The sequence below is a fragment of the Pongo pygmaeus genome, chromosome 1 (assembly GCF_028885625.2).
Source record: "Pongo pygmaeus isolate AG05252 chromosome 1, NHGRI_mPonPyg2-v2.0_pri, whole genome shotgun sequence".
Classification (NCBI taxonomy): domain Eukaryota; kingdom Metazoa; phylum Chordata; class Mammalia; order Primates; family Hominidae; genus Pongo; species Pongo pygmaeus.
Window position 1 is genome coordinate 120,624,054 of NC_072373.2, and position 20,481 is coordinate 120,644,534.

At 43.6% G+C, this 20,481-nt stretch overlaps 1 protein-coding gene and 1 long non-coding RNA gene across 3 annotated transcripts; one reads left to right on the forward strand and one right to left on the reverse strand.

Moving 5' to 3' along the window:
- Window positions 1-942: 942 nt before the first annotated feature.
- TMEM167B (transmembrane protein 167B) lies at window positions 943-8,260 on the reverse strand. Of its 2 annotated transcripts, none has more exons than XM_054475819.1 (3): window positions 6,989-8,260; window positions 4,852-4,983; window positions 943-3,455 (listed from the first exon to the last, which is right to left on the reverse strand). In XM_054475819.1, exons 1-3 carry the CDS (start codon window positions 6,996-6,998, stop codon window positions 3,373-3,375), a joined length of 225 nt encoding a protein of 74 aa, XP_054331794.1. In that variant the 5' UTR covers window positions 6,999-8,260; the 3' UTR covers window positions 943-3,372. The 2 variants fall into 2 exon arrangements, with proteins under 2 accessions (XP_054331794.1, XP_054332560.1); XM_054476585.2 differs by having other exon boundaries at window positions 3,293-3,455; window positions 4,791-4,983; window positions 6,989-8,011.
- On the forward strand, window positions 7,091-19,352 carry LOC134739533 (uncharacterized). The gene is made up of 3 exons (XR_010126215.1): window positions 7,091-7,213; window positions 14,798-14,925; window positions 19,183-19,352. It is a non-coding gene; the product is annotated as an uncharacterized LOC134739533 (long non-coding RNA).
- Window positions 19,353-20,481: the final 1,129 nt, after the last annotated feature.

Here is a 20,481-nt window from a genome sequence, read left to right on the forward strand (position 1 = left end):
GACTTCCAAGTTCCAGAATGAGTAGAGTGTAAAATAGCAGTGGTTATATAAGCAGAATTAGCTCCTCTCACATTAGAAAGCATAATTTTAATGGCTCAATTCCTTCTTTTTCCTTTTTCAATGAAATGGGTGTTGGGGGTAGAAATCAGAAGAATTTTGAAGAGTAGTAGAAAATGATTTAAGTTCTAATTTGTACTTGTGCCAGTCTCACCAGGCACTTGAAATAAACAAATAAGGGGGAAAGTACCCATTGTATGTGCCAGAATCCCGCTGGCTCAAGGAATTTTTTTTTTTTGAGACAGAGTCTCGCTCTGTCACCTAGCCTGGAGTGCAGTGACATATTCTTTTTTTGTATTTTTAGTAGAGACAGAGTTTCACCATATTGGCCAGACTGGTCTCGAACACCTAACCTCAAGTGATCCACCCGCTTCGGCCTCCCAAAGTCTGGCTCAAGGATTTTCTAGGTGTCTGGCTGGTTAACTTGTTAACTTCATTTGAATGAAGATATTTATGACTGTTTAGAGCAGATGATACTTGTATTTTAATAGCAATAGTAGGTGAAATGTATTGGGGGTGCTATCTACCTTATTTCATATACCTCAATACTTATTCATTCACATATATATGAATATCTTATTCGTATATATATGAAAACTTACTACATGCATTTATATTTAGTTATATATATCTCAGCATATCATATATACATATATATATCTAGTTATAGATATCTCTAGATGTATCTATCTCAGCTGCCCTAAAGGAGAAAGCTAGGCCATCATAGATTCTTAACTATATAATACATTCAATGCTCTCACAATGGGATAACAGGAATGATGGTATTCACTAATGTGAACTAAAAAGGTAGGCTATGAACTGAACCCAGGGGAGTATTGAACAAACTTCAATAAATTCAGCATGTGACAAATAAATTGACAAAGATTGTAGGGAAAAAAAGGTTTATTTTCAAGGATTTGTGCAGACAATGGTGAATAAAAAATTGTATTTCAACTATAAAAAGGAGCTGACTTCATTCCACCCTGGCCTACAGGGTTTATGGTGATGCCAGTTTGAATCTGAGGCAATACCGCTATCCCCATTCCTCCACCTGTAAAAGATTCCCCCAGAGGAATAACATCCTATAACTTTTAGTCAAAAATATGTAAGACACATCAAAGTAATGAGTTAAACAAGTTTCTGCTTATCTGCTTAGGGAAAGTCAAGAAATGAAACAAATGTGTATTTGTTTCTGGCTGTAAATTACCTTTACCTTGTGTACTTTTTGGTACATTCTGGTATGAAAACATCTCAAAATGTAACAACACAAGAGTTTAGGTCAAGACGACCCACCCAGGAGGCTGTAAAAACTGGTTTGAACTAGAACTGTGGAATGGAACTAGTTTAAAATTGAAGCAGCTCTAAACACCAAGCTTAGAGACATTTGCCCTATTAGAAAACAAAAATCATTAAAGCTACAAAATAACAAGTGCAAACATGCTGAACCTGTTTCCAGGGAGTGACATTCCCTTCTGCCAACAGGTCCCAAACTCACACCCACAAGGTGTAACTCTCTTTCCTGTTCCACTAGATTTCCTTTCTCTCATCTCAAAGGTCCTCAGAAATGACAATGGAAAACGTATGAATTGTTGAAATTTACCCTGTGGACCAATTCCTGAAGAGATAACAGCCACAACTCTGAGATGATTAGACATGTAGTGTTTACTTGATGACTTTCTGTATTTCTAGAAACCCTCAAAGCATTAAACTGCCTATTTCAAAATCTAAACTTCCTAGCAGCTTTTATTATTTGGAGTAAGCAGACAGAAGACAATTTACTGCCACACAGGAATCAACCACAGCTAACTTGTCCACCATTAAGTTTTACGGTAATGGACAATTCAACTGGAAGACCCATGTCTATGCTTGCTTATAATAATTTAATTTTAGACCTACTCTTTTTTTTAAATAGAGAAGTTCTAGACATCCAACAGCTGATCTTTCCATAGATATAAGGAGGGAATGGAGAAGTCTTCCTGCCAAATGCTGAGCCATCTAAAATGGTCTGCTCAGGAGTTACTAACTCCATGGCAAAGTACTTCAGTATCAATTGCAAAGTTCTATTTTCTTCTACTTCAAGAAACAACCTCATTTGATTTGTGGATCCTATGAATTGTCTAAACACACTGATGAATATCAGCAACTTCTCTCATTTGAATTTCTCATGTCCTTAAAGTAAATAGAATTTCCAGAGACAACTAAAGAGCAATGCAATATGAAGAAAATTAAAAGTTGGCTAAGAAAAATAAGTAATCAACTAAAAATTGCCATAACACTCAGACTTAAACAGAAAATAAGTTTCTTGTCTTTTATAAGATGATAAAACTTCAATCTAACATCACAAGTTCTTATACTAGATGAATTTACTAGTATATGAATCAATATACTAGATTTCTTTCTTCTACCCCAACTGCAAATATACTAAACAATTATTTCTTCAATAGTTTCTTTTTCCCCTAGTCGTGGCATTTAAAACTGAGTAACAGTATTTAGCACTAAGTAAATTTAGAAAATATAAAAAGGTTTTATGAAATAGCAACAGTTGATTCATTTTTCATATACCATCTGATCAAGTGAAGTCTCCATTTGAGGATACTGGTGAACAGAAAAATTTTTTCTTGTCTAAGCCACTGCTTTCTGGTCTCATCACACAGATAATTCTCAAATTTTATGTAGGCCCAGATTTTCTTGGCAAAACTCTCAAGATACCAGCACATAACACAGCTACTTCATCTGTTCTCTTTTTGCAATGAGCACTATGCCTCTCTTTTATGTTCCCAGATGGGTACATGAAAGATAAATTTCTAAAGCCAAATAATTTCTTGGCATTTCATAACTGTTTTCCACCCAGCATCCCCTCCCCAATTTGCCAGATCCAAATAAAAGAGTGAAAAGAAATCTTGAAAATTCTCTCTCTTCAAAAGAGGTCTGAACACAGCCTAGTTCCTTCCCTAATGAGCCTCAGTTTGAAAAGATCCTGATGAGGAGCTGGAGAACAAAACAGGATGACAGGTTTTTATGAAGGAGGTATGTAATCTTATCACCGAGGGGTGTAATTTATCTGGACATTATATGCACTCTGCCAAGGACTGATTTACACACAGATCAAAGGAAGCTGGCTTTCTGTAGTCCCCTGAAGCATAAATAATGTTCGTGACCATGAGTTTTCCCCACATATAGCAGGGGCAGATGCTGTGGTGTCATCCTGGGGACCGATGATTTCAGCTGAACTCTCCTACACTGGGTTCAGGTCTCCAACATGTTCTTCATCCCCGTCCCCTTGGTTGGCAGTTGATGACTTGGGTACTTTGGAATTCATTTTATAAACAGGACGTAAAAGGCCATTACAACACAAGCAATTGCCACAGCAGCATGCAGCCTGGTTCCAATCACAGCGGCTAGCAGGCAAAAGAGAGAAGAAATCACACCCTGCCCTTCACAGAAGTCCTCACTTTCAAGGTGATATTTTGAAGTCTCTAGTCACAGACAGACATATCAACGCTCTCAAGGACCTGGGATGTTTTTATTTTATTTTTGGAGGCAGTCCCACTCTGTCACCCAGGCTGGAGTGCAATGGCACGATCTCGGCTCACTGCAACCTCTGCCACCCGGGTTCAAGCAATTCTCCTGCCTCAGCCTCTTGAGTAGCTGAGATTACAGGTGCCTGCCACCATGCCCAGCTAATTTTTGTATTTTTAGTAGAGATGGGGTTTCACTATCTTGGCCAGGCTGGTCTTGAACTCTTGACCTCAGGTGATCCACCCGCCTTGGCCTCCTAAAGTGCTGGAATTACAGGCATGAGCCACCGTGCCCGGCTCCCTGGCTAATTTTTGTATTTTTAGTAGAGACAGGGTTTCACCATGTTGGCCAGGCTGGTCTTGAACTCCTGGTCTTGGGTGATCTGCCCTCCTTGGCCTCCCAAAGTGTTGGGATTACAGGCATGAGCCACCGCGTCCGGCCTCTGGGATGTTTCTAAATGCTATCCTTATGCTTTAGGGTCTAGGTGAATATACTGTTTGTTTATATTTTGTCCTTTTTCAAAAAAAATTTAGGTAGATAGGATTCCAAATGAATGTGCCTCAAATAAAAAGTAAAAAAAAGCATCTGAGTTAATTAAATCAAACCTTAAAACAGACTCCAATGTACCATTTACAGAAAATCAAGAAAAATCTTCTGTAGAAAAATCTTTTTCCCACTGAAGGGAGGAATTCCACCCCAGCCTAAAATGATTTCACGTGTATACTTTTACTCCATGGAGAATACAAAAATCATCTGGATGCTAAAATAGACAATTATGTTTTTAAATAAAATTTTTTTTTTTTTTTGAGACAGGGTCTCACCCTGTCACCTGGGCTGGAGTGCAGTGGCTCCACCATGGCTCACTGCAGCCTCAACCTCCTAGGCTCAAGCAATCCTCCCACCTCGGTCTCCTGAGTAGCTGGGACTACAGGCACGTGCCACCATACCTGGCTAATTTTTGTATATTTTGTAGAAATGGGGTCTCACTGTGTTGCCCAGGCTGATCTACAACTCCTGGACACAAGCAATCCTCCTGCCTTGGCCCCCAAAGTGCTGAGATTATAGGCATGAGCCACCACACCCAGCAAATTTTAACTTTTACCTCTTCCCTCAACTTTGGAGAACGATTAATTTTCCAGACTCTCAGACCCAATCTGAGGGATTTTTTTCTAAAAATGAAACCAAATACAATCCCAGCTCACTGTACTCCCTACTTTGTAGCTCCACACTGTCCAGAGATGGCAGTCTCTTCTCCCTGTCCAGACATGGCCTCACCTTTGTAAAACACACCCCAAACACCCTTCTTCTCTGATAGCAGCCAGGTTTTGAGACGAGGTACTTTCTTGAAGTAGGCACAGGTGCAAACAAAGAGCAAACCAAACACCAGAATCCCATCCAAGGAGTACACTGTTAAATAAAGAAGAAAAGAAAACCTTAGGTACTGATCTAGCATGGGACCTGTGATCCCGCCTGAGAACTATAAGGAAGATAGTGTGTGACATAATAACAAAATAATAACCCCAACAGGCAGTACCAACACTTGACAAGAGGGAGCCAGGATCCTGGGACTAACAAGATTATTTTACTGTTCCCAAAAATTGCTTGTAGGAGGAAGGAGGATCAATTGAGCCCAGGAGTTCGAGGCTGCAATGAACTAAGATCAAGCCACACTGTACTGTAGCCTGAGCAACACAGTGAGACCCCAACTCAAAAAAAAAATTTTTTTTTTTTACATCCCCTTTACTAAAATGTCAGTGGTCCTTCCCCTCACCTTTCAAGAAGTAGAAATCCTGGGCAGAAATTAGCATCCCAGGAATGGCTAGTGTTGGCAATAGATTGAGACATATGAATCCTTAGAGAGTCAGCACAGAGAATTTAACATGTTCTTGTTATAAATCACTCATATGATAAAGGAGAGCTAGATATGTAGCCAAAACTGTCAGATGTGCAACTGTTGGTGAAGAATATGTTAAGGCAAAAAATAAAGCTTAATGAAAGTCGCAAGAGTAAGAATCCACATGACTACAATTTTCCTATCATTATCTTACACTTTATGCATGATACTCTAACAAACCGAATTTCTGCCAGAATAATAAGATTTTTCTAAAACAAAGAAAAAGTATCTAAGGCTTCAACACAGAAAGCTTTAACTTCTTAGCTGTGTTTCTTAAATACATAAACCAAGCTTATTTCTTGTACAGGTAAGCACAATGAATCACCTAATTGCAAAAAACAAGATATTACACCATAAAATGGGGGAAGAATGACTAAAATTTATTCAGCAATTACGGTGTCAAACTGCTGTCTTATTTCCTGGGTCAGATTCTGTCTTCCTCTGGGTAAATTCCCTTTTCTTACTGTGCCTAGTATCCTGAGACCTCTGAGCTTCCCAGGAAGCTCCAAATGAATATTATATATAACCAGTGTCTGCCAGTTCTAGACCACACTGCCTTTCTTCCTCCAGTAAAACTGTCTCACAGCTAAGGTGTCACTAAGAAAGGGTCCAGTAAATTAATACATACACTAAGGTTTTCTGAGGAACTATACCTTCACGTGCTACCCCTTTTCTCTCATAAGTTTCTGCAGACAATGCCAAAATTCACAAGGAGGTTAAATTGAGTCTTCAGTGCCAGGTCTATGGACAAAGTACTTTTGAGAAATGCTTTCCGGAGCCCCTCAAATCATCGTAATGCCTAAAAGGCTTTCTCTTTTCCTTTCCTGTAAGGTTGACGCTAAAAATCATGAAGGCCCTCCTTCCTGTCCTCCTCTGGAATTCAGAATTCATAAAGTGTTTGAAGAGGCCTGGAAAATCAGGTCAGATAAACTGCCTCATCATCTAGAAGAGGCAGTGTCTAAAGCCACCCCTTGCAACACTAGTCAGGGTCTCCACGTGGGATCACCCCGCCAGGACTTTAAAATCAGAAATCTTTCCGGCATTTTTCCATAAGAAGAAGCTTTTGTGGGGTCTACATTCACCAGCACCCCCAAAAGTGTGGGACTTGATATTCTATGTGATTTATTGGCCCTCTCAACAAAACTACGGTCCGAAAGTATGAGAACGCAGGGAGCTGGGAGGAGGAGCCTCTCTCTTCCCTGGGTCTAAATACCAGTAGTACCTCTGGGACTGACCTCTCCAAGGGCCAGAAAGAACTAAGAAAAAGAAAAGGGAAAGCAAAGCATAGGGATAGATAACTCGAGGTGTGAGCATAAGAGGCACTGGGGGTCCTAGATGAATATGGGAAGGGGGAACCCGTGGAGGCGTATAGGGATACAGAAGTTAGGGGCGTCGAGAGGCCAAGGGGGGCCGGGCTGGGAGGGGGCGGGGAGAACGGCCACGTCAGTCCCGGCCCCGCCCGCCACGTTTTCCCTTCGTCCTTCACTCCCACCCTCCGCTCAGGGCATCGGTTCTCACCGTTCGTCATGGCGGCTGGCCCTGGACTTGGGTAGGGCGTCCGGGTTCAGTGGTGATAGTGGCGGAGGTGGGGGAACCCGGCGCCCGCTTGACACTTCCCGATCCGGGCCGAGGCGACTGGAAGAAGCCGTAGTACGCAGGAGCAAGGGCCGAGAGGCGAGCGCCGAACGCTATCAGGAGTGGCTAGCCGATTGTCGAGCTCGGGAAACTGCGTGTTTACGTAGGGTAAGAAGAACGCTATCCCGCAGGCTTCCTACTTGGCCGTGGTAACTAAGTCATTTCTGCGTGCCCCTGCGGGCGTAGGGCAGGGACTGGCCCGCGTCGGTGTGTTTGAAAAGGTAAAGGCTTGTAGTTTTGTAGTTTATTTTGCGCCGTGGCGGCTGCTGTGTGTAAGCAGCAGCCTACCTATAAGGTTTTCATCGTCCTGGGCTTCCACTTGAGAGAACTCCAGCACCGCGGGCGAAGAAGCCGCACCTGCGGCCTCCGTGACTGCCCTTGAGCTGCTCTTCCTTACTCCGGATGGAAATCTAGTCAGACTACGTCTGAACGTTCCAAATGAAATGAGGAACCTTATAACAAAAACAAGTCGCGGCCGGGCGCGGAGGCTCACGCCTGTAATCCCAGCACTTTGGGAGGCCGAGGCAGGCGGATCACCTGAGGTCGGAGTTCGAGACCAGCCTGACCAACAAGGAGAAACCCCGTCTCTGCTAAACATACAAAATTAGCCGGGCGCGGTGGCTCATGCCTGTAATCTCAGCACTTTAGGAGGCCGAGGCAGGCGGATCACCTGAGATCGTAGTTCGAGACCAGCCTGATCAACATGGAGAAACCCCGTCTCTACTACAAATACAAAATTAGCCGGGCATGGTGGCTCATGCCTGTAATGTAATCCCAGCTACTCGGGAGGCTGAGGCAGGAAAATCGCTTGAACCTGGGAGGCGGAGGTTGCGGTGAGCCGAGATCGTGCCATTGCACTCCATCCTGGGCAACAAGAGCGGAAACTCCGTCTCAAAAAAACAACCACCACCAAAAAAAAAAAAAAAACAAGTCGCATCTTTCAGATCCTAAAGCACCACGTCGTCGGAAAACATTCAAATGGTTGCCCGTTTGCTTGTGTGAATTTTTCTTTTCCTTAAACTATCAGGAGAATCTCGATTCCCCTGCATTTAATTAATGTTGGGATCACTTCAGCCACTTTAACCAGAAATCGGCGATATCTAGACACCGCTCCTCTGAGGACACTTTGACAACGTGACAAAAGACATTGCCAGTCTAATGATCGGGGTGGGGTGGAGGAGACAAAAGTACATATTCAGATTTCCATACTGAAATCCTTAATTGCACACAACTCGGCCCGCTTTATTAGAGTTCGGACGGAAGTGCGACACCGAGTCCTCCAAGGCTAACTGGAGGGTTAAATTATAAGGTTACTAATCCGCCGTGCTTGTCAAGGGCCTAAAGGGACTCTGCCCCTTTCTGCTGCACTGCCATCTGCTGGCTGCAGCCTGCTTGGTTACCCAGAGAGAAAACTGCCAAAGCATCCTCTGGAAGCTGGCCTGGAAAGACAAGCCAAAGTCTAGTGCAGGACAGACGCCTTGAGAAAATATACATACATGCAGAAAGAAAAAAAAAAAGACGGCATATATACGGGACAAAACCTAGGACAAGGCCAGGCAGCCACTCAGATTATGTATATGTTTGCACATTCACACACAGACATATTCCCCTGCCCAAAAGAACTTGGACCACTCAAAAACAAAACAGAACAAAAGCTCTAGTGTTTAGGCCTTCGAACCCTTCATCAACCATTGTCTAAAACAGTAGCAGCTGGCCGGGCGCGGCTCACGCCTGTAATCCCAGCACTTTGGGAGGCCGAGGCAGGCGGATTACCTGAGGTCAGGAGTTCAAGACCACTCTGACCACATGGTGAAACCCCGTCTCTACTAAAAAAAAAAAAAAAAAAAATACAGAAATTAGCCTGGCATGGTGGCATGCGCCTGTAATCCCAGCTACTCGGAAGGCAGAGGCAGAATAGCTTGAACCCGGGAGGCGGAGGTTGCAGCGAGCCGAGACAGCACCACTGCACTCCAGCCTGGGCCACAGAGCGAGACTCCATTTCAAAAAATAATAATAATAATAACTGCCCCTCTTTGGCCGGGCGCGGTTGCTCACGCCTGTAATTCCAGCACTTTGGGAGGCCAAGGTGGGCGGATCACCTGAGGTCGGGAGTTCGAGACCAGCCTCACCAAGATGGAGAAACCCCGTCTCTACTAAAAATACAAAAGTAGCCGGGCATGGTGGCACATGCCTGTAATCCCAGCTACTTGGGAGGCTGAGGCAGGAGAATCGCTTGAACCGGGGAGGCAGAGGTTGCGGTGAGCTGAGATCCTGCCATAGCACTCTAGCCTGGGCAACAGAGTGAAACTCCGTCTTAAAAAAACAAAGAAAAGAAAAAAAATTGCCCCTCTTTTAATCCTACAGCCATCACCTTAGTAATTTTGCTATATCAGTATTCTTTAAGTATCAATTATGTCCTCACAACAATGAAAACTTACATTTTTATAACATTTTGACATTTTCAAAGCAAACACACCTTGTCATATGATCTTATTTAACCCTCACAACTGCCTGATTACCCCTGTTTTAGAAATAAACCAAGGTTTAGGGTAAGGACTGCCAAGTATTACACTGGCACAATAATTCCAGCCTTCTGAAATCAGGACTAGAAAATTTTCCTCCATACTACACTGGTGTTTCCTTTGACAGCAACCACTACCTACTGAATAATGCCTAAGTCCTTAGCCTGCTATTCAAGGCCTTCCAATAGTATTTTCCACTGTTCCCTATATGGGCTTTAAGCTTTGTCTATAAAGACTATGTTCTTCAGTTACAGTCTTTGCTTTCTCATTTTTGCTCATGCCACTCACTTTTTAGAGATAATTTTTTCTCCCCATTTTTTTTAACTAGATGAAAACCTCTCCAATTTTTGTCATACTCTGAAAGACAAGTCTTTCCTGTTCTGTCATTCTCAGAGGTTAGAATAAAAGTTAATCAGCCGGGCGCAGGGCTCATGCTTGTAATCCCAACACTTTGGGAGGCCGAGGCGGGAGGATCACCTGAGGTCGGGAGTTCGAGACCAGCCTGGCCAGCAATGGTGAAACCCTGTGTCTACTAAAAATTCAAAAAAAATTAGCCAGGAGTGGTGGCAGGTGCCTGTAATCCCAGCTACTCAGGAAGCTGAGGCGAAAGAATCTCTTGAACCCGGGAGACGGATATTGCAGTGAGCCAAGATTGTGCCATTGCACTCCAGCCTGGGCAACAGAGCGAGACTCCACCTCAAAAAAAAAAAAAAAAAAAGTTAAGCCCGGGCGCAATGGCTCACGCCTGTAATCCCAACACTTTGGGAGGCCAAGGCGGGCAGATCACCTGAGGTCAGGAGTTCAAGACCAGCCTGGCCAACATGGTGAAACCTCGTCTAAAAACACAAAACTAAAAACACAAAAATTAGTCGGGCATGGAGGCGTGCACCTCCAATCCCAGCTAATCGGGTGGCTGAGGCAGGAGAATCACTTCAGACTGGGAGGCGAAGGTTGCAGTGAGCCAAGATTGCGCCACTGTACTCCAGCCTGGACAACAGAGTGAGACTCCCTCTCAAAAAAAAAAAAAGAATAAAATTTAAAGGCTGGGCATGGTGGCTCACACCTGTAATCCCAGCACTTTGGGAGACCGAGACGGGTGGATCACTTGGGGTCAGGAGTTGGAGACGAGCCTGGCAACATCGTGAAACCCTGTCTCTACTAAAAATACAACAATTAGCTGGGCGTGGTGGTGTGTGTCTGTAATCCCAGCTACTCGGGATGCTGAGGCAGAAGAATCACTTGAACCGGGGAGGCAGAGGTTGCATTAAGCTGAGATCACGCCACTGCACTCCAGCCTGGGAGACAGAGCAAGACTATGTCTCAAAAAACAGAAAAAAAAAATTAAGGATGAAATCAAAGCTGAAAAACCAGGAAGAGTGATGAATTGGCAAATTACAATTTTTTTTTTTTTTTTGAGACAAAGTCTCACTCTGTTGCCCAAGCTGGAGTGCAGTGGTGCGATCACGGCTCACTGCAACCTCCGCTTCCTGGGTTCAAGCAATTCTCCTGCCTCTCCTCCCGAGTAGCTGGAACTACAGGCACGCGCCATCGTGCCCAGCTAAGTTTTGTATTTTTAGTAGAGATGGGGTTTCACTATGTTGGCCAGGCTAGTCTTGAACTCCTGACCTCGTGATCCACCCGCCTCAACCTTCCAAAGTGCTGGGATTACAGGCGTGAGCCACCACGCCCGGTGGCAAATTCCAGTTTTTATTTTATTTTAGTTTTGAGATGGAGTCTCGCTCTGTCGCCCAGGCTGGAGTACAGTGGCACCATCTCGGCCCACTGCAAGCTCCGCCTCCTGGGTTCACGCCATTCTCCTGCCTCAGCCTCCGAAGTAGCTGAGACTACAGGCAACCGCCACCACGCCCGGCTAATTTTTTGTATTTTTAGTAGAGACAGGGTTTCACCGTGTTAGCCAGGATGGTCTTGATCTCCTGACCTCGTGATCCACCTGCCTCGGCCTCCCAAAGTGCTGGGATTACAGGCGTGAGCCACCGTGCCCGGCCTCAAATTACAATTTCCAAAGGGCAGTGATAATGCACACAGTATCTTATGATTAAACAGTTTTCTTTTAACTCCACTCAAAATTTACTTTTTCTTCATCTTCCACGTCTGTCTCTATTCTTCCTACTTTTTTTCTCCCACTCTTTCTTCTTTCTCCCTCCACCATATTTTTTCTTTTTCATATTGTATAAGATATTTTACATTTTTTTAATTGAATAGAGTGAGTCTCACCAGGCTATTTCAAAATTAGTTGTATCAAGACTTTTATATTCTAAAAACAAAAAGTTGACCAGGCGCGGTGGCTCATGCCTGTAATCCCAGCACTTTGGGAGGCCGAGGCGGGCGGATCACGAGGTCAAGAGATCGAGATCATCCTGGCCAACATGGTGAAACTGCATCTCTACTAAAAATACAAAAATTAACTGGGCGTGGTGGCACGCACCTGTAGTCCCAGCTACTCGGGAGGCTGAGGCAGGAGAATCGCTTGAACGTGGGAGGAGGAGGTTACAGTGAGCTGAGATCGGGCCACTGCATTCCAGCCTGGTGACAGAGTGAGACCCCGTCTCAAAAAAAAAAAAAATTTCAGTTTTCTGTGAAATTGAGTTAGCTCCTTTCTAAGGTTGTTGGAGGATTAAGTGAATTACTATTTACAACAATATCTGACATGAGTAAGTATTCCATAAATGATAGCTATTATTGTTGTTTTTCATTTTGAGGGAAGAGAGAGACCCTCTCATATTGTTTTATACTCAGAAAAGGAAAGAGAAGCGAAACTAAAGGCAGGTAGCCCAGCGCCTAGGAACCCGACCTGAAACCAGGCCTGGGCCTTCCTGACCTAAGCCTGGTAGTTAAAATTCCACCCGTGACTTAGCAACTGATGTTATCTATAGATTCCAGACATTGTATGGAAAGACATTGTGAAACCTCCAGTTCTGTTCTGTTTCGCTCTGACCACCGGTGCTTGCAGCCCCTGTCACATACCCTCTAGCTTGCTCAATCGATCATGACCCTCTCACGTGGACCCCCTTAGAGTTGTGAGCCCTTAAAAGCACAGAAGTTGAGCACCTGAAGAGCTCGGCTCTTGAGACAGGAGGCTTGCCGATGCTCCCAGCCAAACAAACCCCTTCCTTCTTTAACTCGGTGTCTGAGGAGTTTTGTCTGAGGCTTCTCCTGCTACAATTTGTTTTTTTTTTTTTTTGAGATGGAGTCTCGCTCTGTAGCCCAGGCTGGAATGCAGTGGCACGATCTCGGCTCACGGCAAGCTTCGGCTCACGGCAAGCTCCGCCTCCCGGGTTCACGCCATTCTCCTGCCTCAGCCTCCCGAGTAGCTGGGACTACAGGTGCCCGCCACCACACCCGGCTAATTTTTTTGTATTTTTAGTAGAGACGGAGTTTCACCGTGTTAGCCAGGTTGGTCTGGATCTCCTGACCTCGTGATCCGCCCGCCTCGGCCTCCCAAAGTGCTGGGATTACAGGCGTGAGCCACCGCACGCGGCTAATTTGTTTAAAAAGTATCTGTGGTTAGCCTGGTGGCTCATGCCTGTAACCCCAGCACTTTGGGCACTGAGGTGGGCGGATCGCTTGAGCTCAAGAGTTCAAGACTGGCCTGCACAATATAGTGAAAGCCTGTCTCTATAAAAAATAAAAAAATTAGCCAGGCATGGTGATGCATGCCTGTGGTCCCAGCTACACAGGAGGCTGAGGTAGTAGAAGCACCTCGGCCCTGGAAGTGGAAGTTGCAGTGAGTCATGATTGTACTGCTGCACTCCAGCCTGGATGACAGAGCGAGACCCTGTCTCAAAAAAAAAAAAAGTACTTGTCAGTGTCTACTACTGTGTGCTAAGCACTTTGCTCGATTTTGCAGAAATGCGGCATAAATAAGTCCCTGCCCTCAGAGAAGAAAATATGTTGGGTAAGATAGATGAATAAACACATTTTAATAGAACATGAGCATTGTGTAAAGACAGTATCTTTGATTTTCACAACTGTTTTCCAGATTTTTTTTTTTTTTAAATGAAATCTTGAGACTTAAAGAAGAGACGTGGGTGAGAACATAGCCTGTTAGGATCCATACTCAGGTCTAAGATCAAAACTCCCTTTCTCTTGTTATCACACTGCCTCAAATTACAGTGCTTTCCACTGATATTGATCTTTGATTATTTTGTTACAATCATTAATGTTTCTGTCACCCTGCAAAGTCTCATAGCCTCACTGCCACCCAGTGCAGTTGTGTCTCACATCAGGCCAAAGACTGGGTGACCAGCTCTTGCAGCCCAACTGCAAAGAATAAATAGAGCCTACTGGCCTAGGGACTCTCAATTCAGACAGTCCTTCCTCAATTCATTTCAGTGTTCACTGGAGAACTGGTAGTTGTTGCCAAATGCCTGTCAGTCAAGAACAGTGGCCTGTTTGTTAGGGTTGTTGTGGTCATTGTGGTGAACACTAATCAGTCATGGGGACCATGACTGTGGCATTCTGGTTTAACCAAAGAGTAAGTTCAGCCTCAAAGGCACAGCTTGCAACAATAGCTTCATTTGAATTACAACATATTTGAAAAGGGATGTCAAATAGGCATTAATTTATGCTACAAACATTTGTTCCAGGACTTCTAAATCTAAGGAATGTGCTAGCCTTTGGGAACTCAAAGATGAATGAGAAATATACTCTGTTCTTAAAAAGTTTAAGATTTAGTAGAAAAAGATAAGCTGTGTTTATAAATAACCAAAAAATACAGCAGAAAGTGAGAAGTGTCCAAGGAAAATGAAAACTAAGTGCTGGGGGGTGTAGAAATGGGAAACTGCCTTCAGCTGGAGCGTTCAGGGAAGGCTTTATTGAGGAGCAGACATTTTAGCTGGGCCTGAAAAGCGTATAGCATTTCAATAAGCAGAAATAAAGAGCATTCTAGTGGGGAGGGAATTGAGCCATCAAAGGCCTGGAGAGGGAAAGCGCAAGGGAAGATTGGGGCACAGTAAAGCCTCCCCTTCCTCCTTCAATGGCTAACTACATTCATCCCTCAAGTCCCAACTGAGGCCTCACTTGCTCAAGGGAGAATTCTCAGACCTTCAGTCTCCCTCCCCAATCATGTTTCCAAAGCATACAATAGCTGTTTAACTTATGTCCCCCTGCTATACTGTAATGTTCATTTGTTTTGTCATTTTATCCACAGTCCCATAGCTAGTGCTGAACATTTTGCAAGTGCTTCATGAATATTTATTGCATGAATAATTGAACGTGGCCTTGTGGAACTGGAATGCAGAGCTCATGAAAGAGAACAGCAGAAGACAATGGTGAAAGGTAGTCCCTTAAATAAAAACAACTGCCAGACACGGTGGTCCATGCCTGTACTCCCAGCACTTTGGGAGGCCAAGGCGGACGGATCACCTGAGGTCGGGAGCTCGAGGCCAGTCTGACCAACATGGAGAAACCCCATCTCTACTAAAAATACAAAATTAGCCAGGCGTGGTGGTGCATGCCTGTAATCCCAGCTACTCAGGAGGCTGAGGCAGGAGAATTGCTTGAACCTGGGAGGTAGAGATTGCCGTAAACCAAGATTGCGCCATTGCACTCCAGCCTGGGCAACAAGAGCGAAATTCCGTCTCAAAAAATAAAAAAAATAATAATAAAAACAACGATACTTATGGAATATTTACTACATGCCAGGTACTACCCAAAACACTTCATGGTTATTAACACATCTAAATCTCATAATAACCTTATATGGTTAGTAACTATTATTATCCCCGTCACAGATGAGGAAATGGGTGTACCAGCAGGTCAAGTAAGTTGTCTCAAGGTGACATAGCTGATAAATAGTACACCTAAGATTTCAGACTCAATCTATCTGATCTCAGAGTCTGCATATTTAACCATGGAGCATAGGAAGTGTGGTTAAGACTGCATTAAGATTATTGTGGAAATTCTGAAAGCCATTTTAAAAGTGACATTACCTCACTAAGCCCAAATTAGGGAGTAGCACTGTAGACGTCTACACCCTGGGATGGAGGGGTGGTGGGACTGCAAATCTTCTGCCTTGATTTGGAGTCTGAGTGGTGCTACCTGCCTACCAATATCCCATCACTAACACCTCTCAAACCCACCATCCAGCTCCTGCTTTCCTCATTTCTGATAATCCCACCCCTGCCATTCCTTCCAAATTACTCTCATCCAGCTCCATTTCTTCCTTCTATCAATTACCTCTCTGCTGATTCCATTCTTCTGTGAACAAATCTCTTTTGTCATTACCTTTTTCATTAAAAGCTCATTCCATTTTTTTGCTGTAATGAAAAACAGGATTTTCTGAGCAGTTAGCTAAATGGCTGGGATAAGTTCACAGCTTCATTCATTCAGTAATCATTTATTCAAAGTCCACATCCCTAGGTCCTAGTGCCCTCTTTTTTCTTTCTTTCTTTTTTTTTTTTGAGAAGGAGTCTCGCTCTTGTTGCCAGACTGGAGTGCAGTGGCGTGATCTCAGCTCACTGCAACCTCTGCCTCCCGGGTTCAAGCAATTCTCCTGCCTCAGCTTCCCAAGTAGCTGGGACTACAGGTGCGTGCCACCACACCCAGCTAATTTTTGTATTTTTAGTAGAGACGGGGTTTCACCATGTTAAACAGGATGGTCTCAATCTCTTGACCTCTTGATCCGCCCGCCTCGGCCTCCCAAAGTGCTGGGATTACAGGAGTGAGCCACCGCTCCCGGCCTTTACTGCCCTCTTAAGGCTACTTTCCTCTTTGCTTTTCTACCTTCAGTATCCAACTATATACTCATTCTTTAACCTGTTATAATCTGGCTTCCATCTTCACCAACACCCTCAAACTTTGTTCTCCAGATCATTCCCATACCTCCTAATTGTCACATCCAAGGCCTTTTCTTAAATCTTCAATCTCGTAATCTCTGGCACTGAGCACTCCATACCACCTGCTTTTTTTGGTTGGTTTTGTTTTGTTTTGTTTTGAGACAGAGTCTTGCTCTGTTACCCAGGCTGGAATGCAGTGGCATGATTTTGGCTCACTGCAACCTCCGCCTCCCGGATTCAAGCTGTTCTTCTCCCTTAGCCTCCCGAGCAACTGGGATTACAGGTGCTCGCCACCACACCTGGCTAATTATTTTATTTTATTTTATCTTATTTTTTATTTTTTGTATTTTTAGTAGAGATGGGTTTTCATCATGTTGGCCAGGCTGGTCTGAAACTCCTGACCTCAAGTGATCAGCCCAAACCTGCTTCTTTTTGAAACTTTTTCTTTTTGGGTTTTCAGTTCTTCTCCTCCCTCTCCTCCTCCTTATGCTACTTTTATCTTTTCCTACCTCTTTGACTATTCCTTCTGTCACTCTGTCTCCTTGATGTACTGTTTCTAAGGCTGTGCCCTTTGCCTCTATTCTCTCAGCCTTTGTTTCCGTGCAATCTCTAGACTATCACTTTGTGATGGTATCTCCCATGTCATTTTCTCTAGTAGTAATTTTTCTTTCTTTCTTTTTTTTTTTTTTTTTTGTGTGTGTGTTTTAGTAGAGACGGGGTTTCACCATGTTGCCCAGGCTGGTCTCAAACTCCTGAGCTCAGGGAGTCCGCCCACCTTGGCCTCCCAAAGTGCTAGGATTACAGGCGTGAGCCACCGCATCTGGCTTCTAGTACTAATTTTTCTGCGGATTTCTGGGCCTGTAATTCCTGGCTTGGATTTCCATCAGTTTTAGGACATCTCCAGACTCTCAAACACAGACTAAACTCATTTCCTTCCACTTCCAACTTCTTTCCCCTTTTTCTTTCCTATTTATATTAATAGCATCCCATTCTTCTGTCAACAGCTTTCACATTCATTGTCACAAAGTCCTGTAAATTGTCTCTTAAAATTTGTGTTAAATCAGTTCCTTCTTCCTCTTTGCCTTAATTCAGATTATAATCATCTCTCATCCTAGTTTCCCCACAAAAGTGATCTTTTTAAAAACTGTAAAGTCACGTGACACATCTGTTTAAAGACTTCCCAAGAACTCTGTAGTTTGAAGTTCAGTCTCTGAAGAGAACATTTAAGGCCTTTCACACACAAATTCCAGCCTCATTTCCTGCATCCCCACCCAAAAAACTTGGCTCTGGCAGCCCACAGAGAACATCTTGTAGAAGCACACCATGACTTTTCATTCTGTGTTTTCCTTCTGCTCTGCTCATCACACTGCAATTTTTTTTTTTGAGACAGAGGCTCGCTCTGTTGCCCAGGCTGGAGTGCAGTGGCGCGTTCTCGGCTCACTGCAAGCTCCGCCTCCCGGGTTCATGCCATTCTCCTGCCTCAGCCTCCCAAGTAGCTGGGACTACAGGCGCCTGCCACCACGCCTGGCTAATTTTTTGTATTTTTTTTTTAGTAGAGACAGGGTTTCACTGTATTAGCCAGGATGGTCTCAATCTCCTGACCTTGTGATCCGCCTGCCTTGGCCTCCCAAAGTGCAGGGATTATAGGCGTGAGCCACTGCACCTGGACTGACACTGCAATTTTTTTTCCCCACTTTGTATTTTGGATCTCAGGTTCACAGGATTGAATTATTCACATGCTGCAGCTCATGGCATACTATTACAACTGGCCCTTCCAAAGTCCTTCACTTTTTATTTATCAATTTATTCCTTTTATCCTTATTCCCATTTCTCCTACACTGCAACTTTCTAGTGTGTTTAATGTCTATGCTTTTTTATATTTTCCTGTAAAATAAGTAGTATTTTTAATTTCTATAAATGGTAGTATGTTATAGATTTTATTGTTTCTTACTTTTTAACTTAGCACCGTTTTCAAGTTCTGTCCATGTTGCTAAATCTATTGCTTCTGATTGCTGCATTGCACTCCGTGCTGTGCATCCAGCATATTTTATCTATCTACTCCCCTGATAACAGACACTATGAATGTTTTATGCCTGACCTCCTGGACACTGGATCACTACCTAAAAGCAGTTCTCAAACCTATCAGGCTCAACAATCTCCCTTAAATATTAATAACAAATACAGTGTCTCCATTATTGTGCAGTGAAATTCAAAAATAATATAATTTACTGTGGTAGGTGACCTCTCAGAAAGCCCCCAGTGATCTCCCCAGCAATATTCTTGCCCTTATGTAATCCCCTCTCCTTGAATTTGGGCTGCACTTTTTTTTGTTGTTGTTTTTCTGAGATGGAGTCTTGCTTTGTCGGCCAGGCTGGAGTGCAGTGGCGCCATCTCAGCTCACTGCAACCTCCGCCTCCCGGGTTCAAGCAATTCTCCTGTCTCAGCCTCCTGAGTAGCTAGGATTACAGGTGTGCATCACCAAACACGGCTAATTTTTGTATTTTTATTAGAGACAGGGTTTCACCATGTTGGCCAAGCTGGTCTCAAACTCCTGACCTCCTGATCCGCCCACCTCGGCCTCCCAAAGTGCTGGGATTACAGGCGTGAGCCACTGCACCCAGCCCTAGCTGCACTTTTTTACTCACTTCTAGTGAATAGAATAGAGCAGAAATTATAGGATGTCACTTCCAAAATTAGGTAACAAAAAACCTGTGATTTCTGTCTTTTGGGTTCTCCCACTTGTGTCCTCTGGAGGAAGGCAACTGGCACATTGTGAGCTGCCCTATGGAGTGGATTACATGGCAAGGAACTGAGGGAGGCCTCTGGGCAACATCCATTAAAGAACTGAGGCCCTTAGTCCAACAACCTGGAGGAACTGAAACCTCCAGCAACCTGTGAGTGACTCTGGCAAATTCTCCTCCATCAACACTTGAGGTATGACTGCAGCCCCAGCCAACATCCCGACTGCAACAGGAGGGACCTTGAGCCACAGGCACCCAGTTAAATTGCACCCACATTGCTGACCCACAGAAACTGTGTGATAAATATTTGTTTTAAGCCACTAAGTTTTGGGGTAATTTGTTATAGCAATAAATAACTAATATATCTACCTACTCACATAATTTTGAAAATAACATAATACCCTAACAGGATCCAGTGATTCAGTGGCCAGGAAGTCAGGCATAAAGGTAATATAAAAGTAAAGTAAAAATAATAACATTTGTTTCAATATATAAATACTCAGGCATGATGGCACTAGGGGGGATAATGAAGATTTCAGATGCTTCTACCTATATGTAGAATCACTTTGAATGCAGACTGATTTTGGGTGAGCATTGTCGACCTAAAAGGAAGAAGCTGAGGCAAAATTAATATAAATAGAGAGTTTATTTGGGCCACACTTGAGGATTGCAACTCAGCAGCATAAAGTTGCCCAGAATATACACTCTAAGATTAGCAGCAGGTACAAGTGGATTTTAAAAGGAAAAGAATGAGGACAGGGAGTGGGCTGATACAAAGTTGTCTTTAAGGAGTTCTCACTGGTTCACAAAAATAACATTGATTAGTAATTGGCTAAACATTATCAAGCTATAGGGTGTGGGATATGGTGTCTGATGGGGCATAATTAGGCTAATTTATAACTAATTTATAACTTGCTATTGTGGCAATAGCAAGCAGTTTTAAGACATAAATACATAGCTCAAAAGGGGGCAAGTAGGATGTGATTGCCTCTCATTTTAATGCCTCTTTGGGCCTAATAATTTAACTCACATTCTTCAAATCAAAGTTATTTTTTCAGTATTCACTGTTCAAATTATTACAAGTGATGTTTCTTTTGGTGACGTTATTTCTTGAAATGGTACACAGCTCTTAATGAATTCCAGACAAAACAAAATACAATTACTATTCAATTTTGGGGTAATAACATTCCTAGAAAATTCAACGTACATTAAAAGTGTGGGAAAATGCTTTGTGTTGTTTTTTTTATTTTTATTTTTTGAGATGGAGTCTTGCTCTGTCGCCAGGCTGGAGTGCAGTAGCACAATCCCGGCTCACT